The following is a 19,111-nucleotide window of genomic DNA, read 5'->3' on the forward strand; positions in this document are numbered from 1 at the left end:
TCCCGCTTCCCCAGACAGGCAGAGGGGGAGGAAGGCCGTCACAGCAAGTAGCAACCAGACATCGATAGTTAGTTGGCCCCGGCTTCTGTCTCCTCAGTCGCCTTTCGTGAGTGGCCAACCTTTCTTCCTTTTCCCTACAGGAGTCCATCCTAGAGCGACCTTTGGTATACGGTCCTGGGCCATCCTGAACACAACACATGCCCCAGTGATCGGAATCTACAGTGTTTGATCTCCATCAGCCGGTGTAGCTCTTTGTTAGATAGTAAGTAGAAAAATCACCTGCCAAAACATGTCCAGTAAAAAACAAAATACTATGCAGAGGATTTGTGGTTACAAATCTGTTGTTTCTGAAAAATGATGAAAAATATGAGGATGTGAAACCAGCAGATACAAAGCTTAGAAGATTATTTTATCCCACGATTTTGTTTTTCTTCACCTAGTGTCAATTATCTAATGTAATCCTGGGCACTACACTCCCTCTGCCAACCTGTGGAGAAGTGCCTACCCTAGGGGATACGGGAGAACATGCAAACTCAACACAGAAAGGCCCTTTTGCTAACCCCAATGTATGGGCACTGTTTACACAGATGAGAGAACACGCCCCCAGTGCACGCAGCGTCCCAGGACCTTCTAGATGTGAGGCGATAGTGCTACCAACTGTGCCACCGTGCCCCCCAAATCAGCTATTTTTGGCAAAGAGATTGGAAGAAGAAAGGAATAAGGAGGGGCAATACATAAAATAAAGTAAAATAAATGTGTGTGCGGTCTGAGGAAATTCTTGTCTATTCTTGTCAATTCTTGTCCAATATGCACCCCAGGATTTCGCCTACAGCAGGCCTATCTTTAAAGATGGAGTGCCGTGATTTTTGTACTTTATCTTATATGTCTATGGAGTTCACATTACTCTAATAGACCCCCAGGTGTGGTTAGAATATTGAAATATAGGTCTTCTCTGTGTATTTTTGGTTTCTCAAAAGGCCCAATTGAGACCCAGGTCAAAAGGCCCAATCGAAATGACAGTGATATAGTGTCATCACGATATCATCCACTCCCCTAACGACTCCCCCTTTATCATACAACAACAGCTGCGGGTGCGGCTTCAGTTCAGGTGGATCACCACCCATCACCACCCACCAGGCACATCGGGCAAACTTAATGAACTGGTGGGTGTGGCCACATAAAAGCAAAAAAAATAGCAGTCACACATACACAATGCACGGAAGATGCTTTGAATAAAAACATCCATCATAAGGAATGTACAGTATTATGTAACATACAATGATGCTATTAAGCCTTTCCTTTTTGCACCTGTCACCCCACAGTGCAATTACTCCAATGGTAAGGGTAAGAATGACACAAATTCAAAAGCAGTTCATGCTATAAAGCCCAACCCTAAGTAAACACGATACTGTATTATCTATTCTAAATTCATGGCGACCTTGTCTAGACCAATACTTATCTATTGTTTACTTGTCAGTCCTGACTTCAATAATAATCACCTCCGACAATACTGTCAGTGTCATGATTTATTTCAGCAGCACCTTTTCCACTTTCCATGTGTTCAATGTCACGTGTTAATGTCATTGTCATGTGTGGCAATACAATCACCATCCAACCCTCTCTTTTATCTGACTAACATCATTATTTATGTACAACCAACCAATGCTAGGTTGTGCAGTTGTTTAATTGACACTTGTTGCAAGTTAAAGACAGGGATAAGTTTAAGAGTGATGAACAGTGCGTGTAGCCTGGCTACCTGGTGTATGTTTTGGAAAACCATTAGATCATCTTAAAGCACATTGATGCACACCCAGTTCTTTTGATAAACACCAATTATAATGATGACGACAAGTTGGATTATAAAGAGCTAACATTATGTTTCTCACGCGTCTTACATTTGTTTGGCTTCAGAGAAAATTGTGCATAAAACAGATTCAATGATGCAGTAAAGGACATAAATGCTGTTATTTAGCAAAGGTCCCTTGTTAGGTTATGTTAGGTATAGCTCTTTCCAATTTTGTAGAATACAGTCAGCCAGGGGTTGGTGAGAGGTAGGCTACTGACAAAAGGCAATAGCAAGTTGAGTACTGAACATGTATTATCTGACTGTGAATGACTACCACACTCGTGCACTCACACCTGTCATCATGACCAAGCTGCTTAAAGCTTTGTCATGTCCTCATGGTCTGAAAGTCCTCATGTCATGTCATAGGTTTTCAACTGGTGGTCCATACTCCATAGACCCTGACCAACCATGGATTTAGTCAAGTAGGAAAGTGACGATTTGTATTTCATTTTATCAAACCATGAGAAACAATGCAGTAAATTACCTGGTGATGATGGTGACTGACACGTCAGTCAGTTACTGGGAATTTGGACGTCAAGAACTTCCACAGAAAAGGGATTTACTATCTCAAGGGAAACTGTAGTACCAGATTGTCTGGTTGAGTCGCCATTATAAGGAAATGTGCCCATAATCAATCGCATGTGTCTGCTGCTATTCATAAATAAGTTGCAATGAACAGCAACTGTTGCAACATACGTTTAGTATGGAACCATTGGAACGTTGATTTACCCCCACACCACGCCCATATCCCTCCTCCCAACACAACAGTGGTCCCACGGTTGATTCTCAGTCAGGGTGGGGGTCCCTGGTTCATAATCAGTTGTAAACCCCTAGCTGTTATAAGTAAGCGGTGGCTACAGATGATAATGTCGAGGTAGATTCACCAGGTTATGGATTTTCTCAGCTAAAATGTAATGGTCCATTCATAGAGTAGGCTAGAACTAGTCATTCTCAGTCATTATGGTTCACCATAGCCCTGAAACATGAGGTTCATCAGTGCTTTCGGTTGTAAAATAATTTCTTAGCTTATATACTGTACAAACTTCAGAACTCTAATGCCACAACTAGCTTAGAGAACAGCCCCACTTCTGGCGTAAAATAAGGACAGTATACAAAAGAAATTGCAACTCTTTAGCATATGTAGTCCTTGAATGTACAATAATCAATAAAGCTCAAAGTAATACAATACTGGTGACAGTGTGACAGTCTCAGAAATATTAGGAAGTGTCTTCCTTTTGCCTCAAACCGCAACCTGTTTCCTTATACTGTATGCATCCTAATGCTGTTTCTCCATGAATCTTTCACAACTTAAAGGCATGCAGATTTCATAGGGTGACACAGACAGGAGAGGTGATTTAATGGGTATTTTGTAATGATAAACAATGTTTGAAGGACATGCCACTAAACGAGCACCCCTCCCAGAGTAAGAGGTATATGAAAAGGAACACAGGCATGTTGCAATGTCACGGTATTTGCAAGGACGCTGGCACCACCCAGGGCAGAGTATACACTAGTATGCTATATATGGCTTCCATGGGCCCTGCGGAGCTATTTTGTAAGGGAACAGTTAATACACTCATCTGTCTCTTGCACTCTACTTATGTAACACTGTAAAATGACGCAGAAAAACTTGTCCACGCATTTGTTACCTCAAGGCTGGACTACTGAAACTCGCTATTATCAGGCTGCCCAAGTAAGTCTCTGAAAAGCCTACAGCTAGTTCAAAATGCTGTGGCGCGTGTGCTGACAGGTACCAGAAGAAGAGACCATATCACTCCTTCACTGGCCTCTCTACACTGGCTCCCGGTTAAATACAGAATAGAGTTCAAAATTCTTCTCCTCACCTACAAAGCTCTCTATGGTCAGGCACCACAATATCTCAAAGAACTCACCGATCCCTACAAACCAAATAGAACACGAGTGCGTTCACAGTATGCAAAAATGCTTACTGTCCCAAAAATATCAAAAGTTACAATAGGAGGCAGGGCGTTTAGGTCTCAGGCATCTCAGCTGTGGAACCTTCTCCCGGCTTCGGTCCGTGGGGCTGACACGCTCTGCACATTCAAGATTAGGTTAAAAACCTTTCTCTACGACAAAGCCTATAGCTAGAGTTGTCTTCAGTACTCACTCACCCGACAAAGTCATAAGGGTGAGAACTGAGTAAGGGGAACCTCTCGCCAAAACCCGCACCTGTGTTGTGCGTCTGCTAAATGCCAAAATCGTACATTGTTTATGTGGGTTTGTCTCCCAGCAGTGCTTGTAATATACACTGTATAGGCTCCAGTAAGGCCTGCCACTAACTCAACATCCGGGGAGCCACTCCCCGGAGTCTCTTTTCGTCTTCCACTTCGCAGTTCCGTGGACCTCTAATATTAACCCCCAACTGACTGCCGAGTGTGACCGCGGACCAGGCCTCTTCATGGAGCCCATCAGAAGTGTGACCGTGGACCATGTGACCGCTCCTCACAGAGCACGACCTGGACCAGACGTGGACCAGGCCCCTCCACGAACATTGTTATACAATATTATATTATCCTACACCATTTCATTCATTATTATTGTTATTGCTACTACTTGTATTTGCTGTATCTCCTTCCCTGTCTATCTCTCTCCTATTCTTTCTTCCTATTCCTATTATTGTAGTGCACTCTAAAATTCGATAAGCAAATGGTCTTTTTCTTTATTTAATTCTATGCATTATTTAAGATAAGTAGGCCTACAATGAATAGACAGGAAATGTGCTGCTGCTGTGTTTACTCAAAGAAAACAAGTTCATAAGAAACTTCTCTAGAGTGTGGATATTCTTTTCTCTGGATTAAGGGGAGATGACATGCCGTAAAGAACCTCAGGGTATTTGGACCTGGGTCACATACAAGAAGGAATATAGCCCAATTCATATTTATGAGTTCTTACTTAGTGATTCACCCGCGTGCCCCATATAAAACGTCTCTAAACAAGGTTACAATATTTAGTAAAATAAAAGGAAGTAAAAAAAAAAAGGTAGAAACACTAACACTTTAATTAAGTGAAGAAGAATGGTGCTGTTGGCTCCATTAATGCCCACTCAGCAGAACAGACCAGGCAGAATAACAGAACAAATTTCAATAAACTAACTGTGACATTATCATAACAATACAATTAAATATGAGATGTCACAACAGCGTATTAACTGAATATGCAAACTAGAAAAAAACATTACAAGAATTCAGCATGCATCTTTCATAATACACAGGGTCCTACATTTATTTGAAATATCCAAGTCAAATTCTAACTTCATAGTATCCTCAAGCATTGGCTTAAATGTATTACTACAAATCATCACATTCATTAGAAGGTGGGTGCAACAAAGAATGCAATACACTTAGTCTAAAAAACTAAGGTAATCATTTGTTGAATAGGATCAAGCACTAGCAAGCACATGGAATACCATTTCATTAATTACAGCAGCATACAAGATAACACCAGCAGTGACTAGAACATCAATTTTAAGGCATTTCAGTGACAACGTGCACTCAAACTACCGTAATATAAATAAGAAGACATATAGCCTAGGGGACCATGAGAAATATGGCTGTATATAAAAATTATAGTGCTTATTCACTTTTAAAGGTACTGTACATGGTGCTACTATTATATCCGATTGTCTTGGATAGCAGGTGTGCATGGCTACAGGAGTGCAAAAATACAGTATAGGCTCAGTTCTATGGCCTGTCATCATTGTCACAGCAGAAGTTAAAAACAAACATATTCTTTGACATCATTTTTCATCAACAAAATGAAAACCATCACCAAGGTACTGTAGCAAAACGGCAAATGACAGTGACATATTGTCACGCTCGGGCAGAAAGGTTGTATCCCCATATTTCCATGTTTCATAAATTAATGCCCTATTTTATACTTCTTGTCCGGCAGCCTTCTTTTGTTTAAAGTGGGAAATTTGGTATATAGTCTTTTTTATTGGCCTAAAATATTGTCTATATACATACATTCTTGAATCCACTTGCTGACCAGCTGTTAGTATTGGGCAATATTTTTTTGAGTGGTACAACCACTCCAAGGAACAGCAATGTCCGTGTTCACCTATGTGTTCACCCATGTGTTCACCCACCCACCTATGTGACTATGTCACTATGAGCACGAGTACCAATGACTACCAAAAGTGGCGCTGTGACAGAGAGAGAGAGAGAGAGGGGGGAGGGGGGGGGGGGGGGGAGTTGCACCACTCAGTTCACACGGGTGTGATTTCTTTCATTAACATCCTATGGCAGGGCAAAATTGTCAAACTTTCCTTTTGCTTTAAAGGTATATTCAGTGATTTCACTTATTCATATATCACTTATTTTTTCTTTTGTGCTGACCATATAAGGAGTTCCTCCCTGTCCCCAGTGAGCCCCTCGGGTCAAAAAACCCTAGTTTCAGTTTAGGTGGCGGGTGGCAAAGTCTTCATCCAATCAGGATGAGAGGAGCCTTCCTCCAATCATGATCGAGTGGGGGCGGGCCTTGGTGCACATGTTGGCCTGTTGCACTTCCCCCCACTGTAGCGTGTGCATGTGCACATTTTGTTACCGTGGCGGACTGGGTGGTTTTCCAAATCACCCAAATCACTGAATGCTCCTTTAAGTAGCATGTGACATGTCAAACTAGGGGGTTTTCATGATTCTGAATCCATTCCAAGCATTAGTTTTGCACAAAAAACACTAATTGGGCTAAAAACGGCCATAGACGTCATGACAAATGTGATGAGGTAAGCACAATTTGGGCAAGTGGCTATGGCTGTTTTTAGCCCAAGGAGTGTATTTTGTGCAAAACTAATGCTTGGAATGGATTCAGAATCATGAAAACCCCCTAGTTTGACATGTTACATGCTACATTTTTGCCTGCCATAGGATGTTAATGGTAGGGTCACAAGAAACCCCTATAAAAGAAATTCCCAATACCGACAGTCAGTCAGCAAGTGGATTCATGAATATATATATAGACAATATTTTAAGCCAATAAAAAAAGACTATATACCAAATTTCCCACCCGTCCACCTCGACTGCCGGACTATTCCTATGACAGCACAGGTTCTCTTTTTTTCATTTCCTTTAGAGTAACAGCATTGGATATACAGTGTTCCCTCCAGACAGTTACGATATGCAACCTTTCACGCCCAGGCTAACACAAGCACATACTGTAGAACAAAGAGCAATAATACGGGTAATGCATCCGGACATACCTACATACCTACAGTTCTTTTTGTTTTAAAACTGCACAAATATTGGAAAACCGTGCATAAATAAAAAACAAATAAAAAATAATTGCAGCGTTAACCGAAGAACCAGGTGCATTTATGTCTGCACCACAGTTTTCATGAGCAAGTGCATACAGCTGTAAATGTCTTCCGAGAGTTTAAGTCAAGCTGATGCATATAGAGTAGAACAATAGCCTGTTTTTCTGTTCTTGTTATGTCTCAACTAGACCCAAACAAACAAAGACTTAATTTCAAATGTATGACATAATAACAGCACAAGGTACCAAGATGGAATCTCATTTTCCTGGCAATCTGTCACATTCTGCGCAATATCTGATTATAACTGCAGCTCTATAAACTACAAGGCAATTATGTAGTGCTTGGCAACTTAGTTTTCCATACAACTTAGTTTATCAAGCCCTGAGTACCTCTATATGAAAATATTTGTAGAATATGCAACTTTTTCACTGAAATAGTCATTAGAACATTCTCTATTTCTTCTTATATGTTATCTTTTTACTATTTACATGACTTCATGCTGTCTTCCCCCACCATATCCTCTCTACACACATGCAGGTATTTGGGGGTGTGGCCAAGTCAACCATTGTCTTGGAGGTGCAAACAATACACATGTCAGCATCAAGTTTGTGAGACGGATCATATAAATTGATTGGTTTTTTTATGTCCAAGTGTAAAACTATGGTTATGTATGGTAGTGAAGGGACCTCAGCTCCTGCAACATGAAAAATGAAGACGGGATGTCCAAATATTCATTTTTCAAGTTTCCCAGCCATGCACGAAGCACCTTTTTTTGCACCTACAACACACTCATGTGACATAAATTTCCCGGGCGTGACGTCACAACTAAAAGATTGTCTAGCAGTTGGTGGTCTGAAGATGGCTCTCGTTGAGGATGGAGGTGATGCTGTTGCCGTCGTAGAAGCCGTCCTCATCCTCCGAGCTCAGGTTGGAGGAGCCCAGCACAGAGCGACGTGGCTGCTGCCCCTTCCGCCTGAGACAGTCAAACGTAAAGGAGAGGATGTACAACCGTACTGCACACATTCACTAACTGTTAGGCCCGATTTATACTGATCCGTCGGACGACAGATCGTGAATTCAGCGTTAGTTCCCCTACAGGGATTGCTTATTTTGTTCCCCCATAATAGAAAGTACAAAGGCCTGCTGGACGGCCAGAAGGGGCCAGAAGAGGAGAACTTTGGTGTGCGTTGATTCTAGGCCAACACACATACGTGTTGTTCCAGAGGCAGGTTTAAAATTGCAACACCATCTCTGGTTACAGAAATTTGCCTACTTTTATGTGTTGCTGGCTGCTGAATAGCTAGGCAAACCAGTTTCCAATAACAGATGTTTGCATGTGATCACTTTGCCCGAGGAGTTTCAATGTCTTTGTGGTATATTGCATGACATTGAGCAAGCAAGCAATTGAAGGGTGCTGCCACCTGGTGGAAAGTACAACATTGGTCCCTAATAGGCCTACCAGTATGTACCATATAAGTGTATGTAAAGGCATGCTTAAAACAAGCTTATCACAAATAGATATATTCTGAAGTCAATTTAAAATCATGTGCGACTGAGTTCCTGTATTGTGTGTGGTCCTACTTCATCTCAGACTCCAGCGCTGTGACTTTGGCTTGCAGGGCTTCCTGGAGCTCCTGCTGCTCCTCCAGGTCCCGTAGGACTTTGCGGCGAACTCCCTCCAGGCGCTCCACCTCCCCCTCACTCTCGTCCACCTGTCGCTTCAGAGCCTTCACACGCAGGGACAGCTGGGAAAAGAGGGGGAGACGTGCGGGTGGTTAGAGGGGAGTGAACGAGGGAGATGCAGGAAGGTTACGGGACAATGCAGGAGGTTGGGAGAGGACTCTGAGTGGAGGCTTTAGAAAAAGGACAGTACAATGGAGGGAGAAAAAGAGGGACGAAAGAGGAGAGAAACAGAGGGAAAGACAGTATGGGGGCAGAGCTAGAACAAATGGTTTTGGAGAGAATGGGGGGCAGAGCCAGAGGGAGAAGGTAGGATGTTGGAGTGATAGAAACTGACCATATTCACACGGGAGACGTTTTGCTGGGGGTTCCGCTCCTGGGTATTATGTAAGAGCAAAATGGTCACCGTGGGAATACGGCCCATGGCAGCGGAAGGGAGAGGCACAGGGTTGGAGATGAAATATATAATTTGGATAAGAGAGAAGGTTGGCGGGGGAACAACAGGATGCAAGAGGTAAGGGTGCAGCGGGTTGCAGCAGTGTGGCGGTGACTTGTTGTCGCAGCCAACACCTGTGTAATCAACAGCCAACACCTGTGTAATCAACTAGGCTATTTGACTGTCTGACTTTGAAAGCCAGTCACTCAGCCTGATTCATTACAGTTGCTGCTCCATAGTGCCACCCAGTGGCTGTCCGTTTGCAGCCAACGACCAACCTCTCCCATAAGGACATTGCAGGAGGTTTGGAGAGGATAGGAAGGTCATGGAAGGAATGAGGTGGATACAGGGACAGGCACAGAGTTACAGGAGGGTGGGTTATGTGTGAAAGAGGAAGACGGAAGGAGTTTACAGAGAAGGGTGGAGACCAGGAGAGGTTACAGGGGCATACAGAAGCTTATGGGAGTCAGAAAGGTTAAACGTCATCGAAGAGAGTAAAATGGCAGGGCAGCAGAAAGGGGATAGGAGGTTAGGGAAAGTTCTGGTGACCAAGCGAGGTTAAGTTTGGACATAGAGTGTACAGCTAACATTAGCCAGTCAGGTTAATTTGTACAGCCTTTAATCACTGTTACAGTCTTAAAGGGCTTTACATGCCCACATTTAATGCCATTTACTGGCTCAGGAGTGTCCTTGAGGGCCCCATCTTGCGCACCACCTTATCCCTTATGCCTCAACTTGTATGGCATTTTGGACTATTTAAAAAAAAAATAGTTCCCCCCAGCTTGTGAGCAGTGGCTGAGCATTGTGGAGGAGATATTTGTAATGGAGAAACTAACCCATATATTGAGGAACTATTCATTGAAAAATGGGAGAAATGGACTGACTATAAGGATCAACAAAACGACACCAATGTTAATAATGATGGACATTCATAAATGGACTGGAATATGTTGTATATTATTGATGTATCTGAACCCTTGCACTGTAATTGTCATTTTATGTTTTTTATTTTTATGTCTACCTGCAAATAAAAATTAAGTTAAAAAGAAATTAAAAAAAAAAGTTCAAATACCCGATCTACAAGCTCACAACGTGTCTATGTTGATCGGCTATTCTAACTATTTTCTAAATGTTTAACCCCTCCAGGCTGAACGTCTATTCTAACCGTTTACCTAGCACCCCTAGGTGGCAGCCCACTGCTCCTAATGGTTAGGTTGGATCAAATGCAGAGAACAAAATCTCCACAAGGTATCTTTACATGACAAGTTACTGAAACAAAGACCCTTCGACCCTCAATCGGACATGGAAAAATCTCCCAAGAAAAATACAACTTCAGCAGGATACATGGGCAAATTACTCCAGTAAATATCTCAATTTCTCCTAACTGGTTGGAGTATCAAATGGGCATTGTTTGATAATAACGTGAGTGCCAGAAAGTAAATTTAGGACTGAGAGCCTTACCTGACTGAATTCTACCGTTATCTTACCTGAACCAAGGCATTCCATGCAGTTCATAGCCCAAACTAAAACAAACACTATTTGAGCTGTCTGTGGTCAGCATTATACCAGTTACAATATACAGTAAGTCTACCTGGTCTCTCTGCTCAGCATGTTGGCTCCTCTCCTGGTCCAGAGTTGCATTTACATCCTTCAGTTTCCTCTCCGTCCGTCTGTGAGACGCCTGGATACTGGTCTTCTCTCTGGGAGAGCAAATATGGATCCCACACATCACTTTAAGATAAATACTAATACAAATACTAAATACTATAGTGTGAAGGTTGTTAATTTATCTGAAACCCAATGCATAAATGCCATAGTAAATCTGCGGGGGAGAACACATGGTGGGAGTAACTTCTGAGTTGCCCTACAAAAAAGATCACGTAATTCCTGTAGCTCTCTATACACCTATAATTTAAGTGACTGTATTTGTTGATCACACTCCTCCATGTTGTGTGTGTATGTGTTTGTGGGAAAACTACCTCTCCTCGCTGTGTAGCCTCTCCTCTAGCTCCTGTACTTTGTTCTCCAGCAGAGCCATACCGGTAGATGGCCTGCTCTGGCCTTCCATGTCTGCCACACGACATTTCAGCTCCTTCACCTGTGAGGGGAAACAATGAAGATCAGGTCAATTAACCATAAACCACTTTTTCTTTGTTCAACGAAAATAGCCGATAAGTAAAATAGAAGACATACTGTATGTTGTGTGATACTTGGCACAATGCTAATCATGTGCCGAGATATATATAAACGTTGTATAGTCTGTGGTCAGTACCTGTCTCTCCAGTGAGCTCTTGTCCATCTCCAGGTCATGTCTCGCAGAGCGTTCCTGCAACAGGTCTGCTCGCAACTGGTCAATCTGTGAAAGAATGAGCAATGGAGACGGAATATAATGAGCATAACATGTAGGCCACAGGGCTGTGCTGAACACTGCAATCTATATGGAAATCTTTTTTTGTCCCAGTGTCTTTGCATGCATGGTTCATATTCAAATTATTTCCATGTTCACAGGGGATTTTTCCAGTACTGTACCTGTTCTCTGCTCCGTGCAATGCGGTCGTTCAAAAGCTCCACACTGCTCCGTTCCTCGTCCAACTCAATCTCCAGAGTCTTAATTTTATCCTGAGAAACACACAAAGAAATGTGCATTAATAAAAATACCGCGCACGCACGCGTGTGCACGCACACACACACACTTTCCATGACAAGGTCAAGTCAACCAAATTAACTGTAGTCTCACTACAGAGCCTTTCATTTCTTTTTCCAATTTAGTCGTTTTGCCAATTCCCATTTTTTTCCCCCCACGCTTGTGTGTGTCACTAAGCCAGGCACTGCAAACCCCTGCAGACCTCTACACCTTGTGGGCAAGACGTAATGGGTGTGTGTAGAGTAACACACTATCCCGGATTCCGTCCGAGTTCCTCTCCCTGCTGAACAGGCGCCCTTGGCTCCAGACCAACCTGTGCGAATCGCTAGTGCAATAAGAGATTGATTGCCCTCCCTACTCAGGTTCCCACCTCCGAACACGGCCAATTGTATTTGTTGGAGTGCCTGGCAAAGCTGGAGGTACCACAGAGGATTCAAATAATATAATCTCTGCAGTGGTGGGAAGGAACTTTTCCCTGGACTGTGCCACTCGAGTGCCTTTACAGTTATTTTTGATTTCTTGACCTCGTCACGGAAAACGGTCCAGTCACACCACCTCAGCCGGTTGTTTGACCCTCACCGCCATCTTTAGACCCCCCCAGTGACCTTTCGACCAACCACCAGTGCTTCTTAACCCCTCACCTCTAACCCCCTGACCTCTCGGGCACGTTCACCATGGCTGTTCTTCTCCACATCCAGCTCACTCTCTAGATGTTTGAGGCGACTGCTGAGCAGGTCTCTCTCCAGCTGGGCGCTGTCTCTCTCCTCGCTACACACCAGTAGATCCTTCTTCAGACGAGAAACCTGAACAGCAGGGGGGAGGGAGGAGGTGAGCGGAGGTTTAGTTTCTCTTTATGCTTGATCAGCACATGATCAAGATTACACTGCATGGACAAGGAATTGCCCATAGTTGGAAAAGGGACTACACTTCCCTGAGTTAATCAAAATAAGAACAAAACACTTTGAAGGCAATTTTATTTTTAGGCCCTTTATGTCATTGGTTTTCAAAGTGGGGTCCGGGGATCCCCAGGGTTTCTTGAGGGAGTTTCAGGGGGTCCCTAGATAACTGATAGTTCGGAACCAATCGGAACCAAATGGACCTGTTCAACATTGATTTTACAATATAAATTGGGGTACCAGAGATAGAAATGCCATTAAATGGGGGCCCGTAGACCAATGCATGTCAAACTGGGGGTCCTTGAAATTAAAATGGTTGAGAATCACTGCTAGAGCCATAAAAGTCTTCTCTTATGGGTGTCCCTGGCATATATTTTTCAAATGGGGGTCCGCGGGCTAACAAATGTCAATTTGGGGGTCTTTTTTGGGGGTAAGTCCCAATGACATACTAGCGTCATGTCCAAGGGGTGTACTTGTACATTAAGCTGCTTCTACAGAAACAGAATGGACCTCATGGCTCGGCAAGGGGCTAAACCTGGACCCGCTGCAGCTCAGCCAGCCTGTCCTTACCTCTTCCTGCAGTGTTTTGAGGCTGCCCTGGGCCCGCTGCAGCTCAGCCAGCCTGTCCTTGCTATTGCGCTGGGCGTCCATCAGGTCCTTCCTGGAGCGCTCCCGGTACTCATCCAGCTGGGTCTGCAGAGTCACCACCGACTGACGGGACTCTGCCATCATGAGCTCCATCTGGACAAGGTGGAGGAAAAGTCAAAGAGAGTTATTTCTGATGTAATCATGGTTCAGATGTTGTGCCTAATGAAGTGCCCTTTCATGACAAAGTGATAATAGTTAAAAAGGTTAACTACACACTGTCTTGTGATTAAAACAGATTATTATTTACTAAAAGAACATCTGGTGCTTTTCGTACGGTCAGCCGATTAACGTTAGGTGCAAGGGCCTTAAAAAAAACAGTTTCTTTGTTGTCATCCCAAGGTCTTCTGTCACACACCAACCTAGCTTTGTTTAGTCAGTAGAAAAGAAAAAGCTTTAGGACGGGAACCCCTTTTATGGTTTTTACCTTTCATGGCGGGAACCCCGGCCCTTCGGGGTAAATATTTGACATTTTTTGAAAACTTAGGTCAGTATTTAGAAGGCATTTTTAAAATCGGCCTCAGGTCTAAATTGAATTGAATTGTCTGTATTCAATGCTAAACTGGAACTATGGGGACGGCGTGTGAAGAAGGGCATACTTGACATGTTCCAACATTAGCAGGAATTTGGAGATCCTTCTCCCAGCTGATGTGTGATCATAATAGCTTCACTGCAATGGAGTTTGAGCATTACAAACAAACTTTGTGAAGGAACAAACCGGTAACATTACTTTCACACCAAGGTAAATTGATTTGCAATTTCAAAATACAGTCATAAGAATAGAGAAACAATGAAAGAAAATGAAAAGGTTAGGTAACATGATATTAATACAAAATAACCCCATGCAAGTATAAATAGAGTAAAATTAAAAATCAATAGGCCTGGCCTACATATTGGCAGGTTATTGAAATATTGACTACATGTGTGTAGCCCTTGGTGAAAAAAGTTTTAGTCAGTAGAAAATAAAAATGAAAAGCTCTGAGAGAGACACTGGCACACAATGAAGTATAAATAAGGCTTAAACACATAATATCTACAGTACACCCACGCCTACACTACACACAACTTGGCCGACCCGTGCACTCACCTCCTTGTTGATCTTGTCCAGGGCACGGTCCAGGAGTCTCTTCTGCTCCTCCAGGTCATTCTTGCCCCTCCTCAGTGCATCCCTCTCCACGTCCCGCTCCTCCAGCCTCCGGCTCAGCTCGTCCCGCTCCTTCCCCAGGCGGGACGCTCCTCTCTTGGCCTCCTCCAGATGAGACTTCAGAGAGCGGTTCTCGTCCTCCAGGGCCTCGTCGCTGTCCGAGGCCAGGGGCGCACTGGAGTGAATCCTCTGGAGCAGGAACACATGCATGGTTTAATACCCTGGACTCATGCCGCAATATCCAGAGTGTTCATTTAAAAATCACACCGTGTGAACTGAGTGGTGTAAGGTCTTATATAGACTGATCAGCTGTGGTCTGACGTAATGTCTGACATAATGAAATCACACCTGTGTGAACTGGGTGACCATAGCAACCATGCTCATTTTTGAGTGGTACGAACAGACACAGGTAAAAAAAATTTGGTACGAACAGACACGGGTACATTTTTGAGTGGTGTAAACCACTCCTACAACTGGCTTTTGTTTGAGTGGTGTAAACCACTCCTACAACTGGCTTTTGTGTGCATAAAAAAATGACCATGGTTGCTATGTTCAAAATAATTTCTGACGTAATTAAATCACACCCGGGTGAACTGGATGACCGTAGCAACCGTGGTCATTTTCTCTGCACAAAAAAAGCCAGTTGTGAAATCACATCCAGGTGTGATTTCATTACGTCAGATCAGAGCTGATCAGGGTATATAATACCTTACCTTATATAATACCTCACATCGGACAAAAACTCCAGCTGAATCAACCTTACACCACTCAGTTCACACGGGTGTGATTTTTTTTGGTACGAACAGACACGGGTACAAAGCCAGTTGTTGGAGTGGTTTACACCACTCAAAAATGTACACTCTGCTTTTTACTGTGTACAGTAGATATGAGGGGGCTTTGCTGTATGTGAATTGTAAAGTGAATGAATTAATGTGTGCTGAATGCTGATATGGGTATTATCTTAATGATGATTCTTTTATTATTATGAATTATATATTCAAAGTAAATTGTAGAGTGAGGGCAGAGGTTTTTAATTTGTGTTCGTTTACATTTTCGACATAGTCATTAAAACAACAAACAAACTGAATTTACCTGAATAATTTAGTCAATGTTGCTGAATAACTGATTGCTAAACATCATTGCACAGTTAAGGAACCCATGGACGCTTGAATTATGTTCGTATATCAATCTAAGTATTAAATACTTTAATACAATATGATTATGTAACTTTGACAAAATAATTAAGGTGCCAATCAGTAATATACTGAAATGAATGGAATATTCTGGGCTAATTTACCACATCCAACTCTGGGTTTTTATTTTTACATCCTTTCACTGGAAATCATATGTGGGAGTGTTGTGTGGGTCAAGGCTGTTCCTTTGTACCATACATATGTGCTTGTGTGTAATACTATGTGGGTTATTGTGGTGGTTGTGTAGTACCATGCGGGCCAATCTCTCCCTGAGACGAGCGTTTGCTTCCTGAAGCTCCTGGTTTGTCCCCTGGTCAGCTGCGTTCTTCACCGACTATAGACATAGAAATAGAGCTTGAGACATGGGGGGCTAAATTTAAAAATGAAATTCTAATACACCCACAGCTACAACCCTTAAGGAGCAGCTGACTGTTTCCGTGAAACAGACTGACCTCATGAATGCAATAACATTTTTGTGGACATTGCAATGATATAATAGCCAACAGGACTGCCTCACAACGGCCCTGACACACATTTTTTATGTGATCTGGTTTAGCTTGTTCCATGAAGCTGAATGACCATGTGAATTCATGTCAAACCTCTGAAGCCCTTATAGACTTTACTTTATTTGTTTGTTTAGTTGGACGGGACAATGCACATTAATGAACATTCAAAACATGAAAATCAGCTGAACCAATGAAAGAAAGGAGAGATGGCTAAAGACTTTTATGCCTCAAGACAAATTGAGACACGGATTGTGTCTAACAATCAATAACTTGATACTGGGAGGGTTATTCCTTTTACACAGTTCAGTACATATATTTTTTAATCAAAGTAGGGGTGCAACAGTTAATCAAACTAATCGATTTAATGGATGATAAAAATGATAAAATAATCGATAATTTTATAAAATAAAAAGTTAATTTAAGTTAAGTTAATAAATAATTAATCCCTATTTTGGGCATGACACTGGTGAAAAGCTATTCTGCACAACACCATTGGGCTATAAAATAAGTATAAGTATAAAATAAAAGTGGTTAATCGATTTGTTGCAGGCCTTAACCAAACATTTGTATGAATCTAGAACACTTCACCTCCTTCATCTTCTCCACTGCTTTCTCCATCTCTTCCTCGTCTTTCTTGGCTTGGTCCTTCACCCTGTCCATCTCAGCCTTCAGCTCAGCCTCTCTCTCCTCGCCAGCTCTCCGCAGGGCCTCCATCTCTTCACTCTTCTTGTCCAACTCAGCGTTTTGATGCTCGAGCTCCGAGCGTGCCCTCTTCAGATCATCATGGCAACGTCGGAGGTCCTTGAGATTTAAGTGATCAAAGATGAATAATGCTCATGAGGGGAGGGATGTGTCTGAGAGTGTGTGTAAGTGTGTGTCTGTGTGTGTGTGTGTGTGTGTGTGTGTGTGTGCAGAAGGCTGAAAAAAAGAGAGAAACAGAGAGCACACGCAGAGCACATGCAAAGCAATAGTGTGTGTGTGTGTGTGTGTGTGTGTGTGTGTGTGTGTGTGTGTGTGTGTGTGTGTGTACAGATATCTTTGCGAGGACATTTTTCTGGTCCACGCATCTTAAGAGACATTATAATTGTAAAGAAGCTTTCAGTCAAAATAAAGACCATAGAGACTTAATAAGATATAAATAATGAATGAGTGTGCATTGTAGCAAATATTACACACACACACACACACACACACACACACACACACACACACACACACACACACACACACACACACACACACACACACACACACACACACACACACACACACACACACACACACACACACACACACACACACACACACAAAGATAAATTATTAAACCTACATAATTTGTCCCACATAACGGCTTTAATCCATGCACCCTGGCATGTGGGTGAATTACCTCTGCATAAGAGTGCTCATCGTCAAACCCTGGCATTTGTTTCTTCATTGCCAAAAGTGAGTCTTGAAGATCCTTCAGCTCCCCCTCAAATTCCTCCTTTTCCAAACGAGACTTCATAAGCCTGGGGAGAAACATGGATGAAAACACATACACAGACACAAACACAGTCTAAGTAAGAGTCATGTAATTGAACTTGGATGCTATCCACACACACATGAATAGTGTATGCATGCATAGATATACACAGACACACATACACGCAATTGCAATCGCTACAGCACCAAAGATACCAATAAAGAAAATATACTAAGCACACAGCTAAGCCCATCACTCTAAACCTTAGAGACAAGATCTGGATGTTATTTTGTTTCTTTTCCCTTGGAGTATAAAGGATAAAAGCAAAACAACGTCCAAAATGTGTCTGGTTTAGGAAGAGATTTTTGCTACATGATTTATCACCACACATGCCGCCATTTAACTAAGATCACAGACAAACTACAGTTACATTTCACTAAAGCCAATCATGTTAATTGGAATTGATCAAAGTGTTCAAAAGATTATGTGTCCAACGATTTGAACACCTACAAAAAGGAATCACCGGTATTGAGAACTTGATTGAATTTATAAATGAATTTAATTGGATTGGTTTAAATCTGGGATGATGATTTGTTTAGAGGATTAATAAGATCAAGTTTTATAATAAAAGTAGTTAGTAAGTCTTATCAATACAATCAAAAGTCAGCAAACTATTTTTGAGATATAAACACGCAAAAAATAAATGCATGTCCATATCCTGTGAGGCTTTGATCACACTGGGAACTAAGCTATGCTTCTCAAGCCAAACAGTGAAATTAATTTCTTCTCTCACATTTGACTGCTGCTGGGCTGCACGTTCCTGCCCAACAAAGAGTCGAGTGAAAAAGAAAGAATGCATGCATTACAAAGAAATACAATATAAGAAGAGCTCTGGACGAAAGCCAGCAGGATACGATAGTGTTATAATATACTGAACAATGTCCTGTGCCATACAGTAACAATACCATGCAGCATAGTCTACAGTTGGAGGCCATCGATATTGTCCTTTTCTTTTTGCTGAGGTTTGCGTGATCTGCGCAAAAGGACAGTTAACCCATTTTGGGGGGGAACCCCTTTTGGTGTTTTAAACATTGTTATAATTTAGCTATTGAAAAACAGCAGATCTACAAGCTCATAGCGCGCCACCGAGTGGCGCGCTACGAGCTTGTTTTTGAAAAATCGTGAGAATATTTATTTCAGAAAACTGGAGGATTTAGAATGATTTTTTGAAATTTTGAGGTCAGGCCTAAATGGGTCAAATGATAAAGGGACAATATCGGTGGCACCCAACTGTAAGTCTCAGCATTGATCCTGTATGTACTGTGTGCACATTTCCATAAGCCCGTGTCTATAATGCATTATAAACATGCTTGCATTATAATCTGCT

At 42.3% G+C, this 19,111-nt stretch overlaps 1 protein-coding gene across 3 annotated transcripts in view; it reads right to left on the bottom strand.

Moving 5' to 3' along the window:
* Positions 1–4,847: 4,847 nt before the first annotated feature.
* cgnb (cingulin b) overlaps positions 4,848–19,111 on the bottom strand; it is a 33,913-nt gene continuing 19,649 nt past the window's right edge. For 2 of the 3 annotated variants that reach the window (XM_079522429.1, XM_079522430.1), the window contains exons 9-21: positions 18,518–18,544; positions 17,650–17,770; positions 16,851–17,063; positions 16,007–16,090; positions 14,507–14,752; positions 13,345–13,515; positions 12,520–12,681; positions 11,764–11,853; positions 11,507–11,590; positions 11,214–11,332; positions 10,826–10,934; positions 8,700–8,863; positions 4,848–8,091 (exon numbers count right to left, since the gene is read on the bottom strand). In XM_079522429.1, the coding sequence (XP_079378555.1) occupies positions 7,956–8,091; positions 8,700–8,863; positions 10,826–10,934; positions 11,214–11,332; positions 11,507–11,590; positions 11,764–11,853; positions 12,520–12,681; positions 13,345–13,515; positions 14,507–14,752; positions 16,007–16,090; positions 16,851–17,063; positions 17,650–17,770; positions 18,518–18,544 (1,726 nt within the window). In that variant the 3' untranslated portion in view covers positions 4,848–7,955. The remainder of the gene's footprint in view (positions 8,092–8,699; positions 8,864–10,825; positions 10,935–11,213; positions 11,333–11,506; positions 11,591–11,763; positions 11,854–12,519; positions 12,682–13,344; positions 13,516–14,506; positions 14,753–16,006; positions 16,091–16,850; positions 17,064–17,649; positions 17,771–18,517; positions 18,545–19,111) is intronic. The other variant, XM_079522431.1, reaches the window with a different exon arrangement.

Source organism: Electrona antarctica (assembly GCF_951216825.1).
Source record: "Electrona antarctica genome assembly, chromosome: 15".
In the NCBI taxonomy this organism is placed as follows: Eukaryota; Metazoa; Chordata; class Actinopteri; order Myctophiformes; family Myctophidae; genus Electrona; species Electrona antarctica.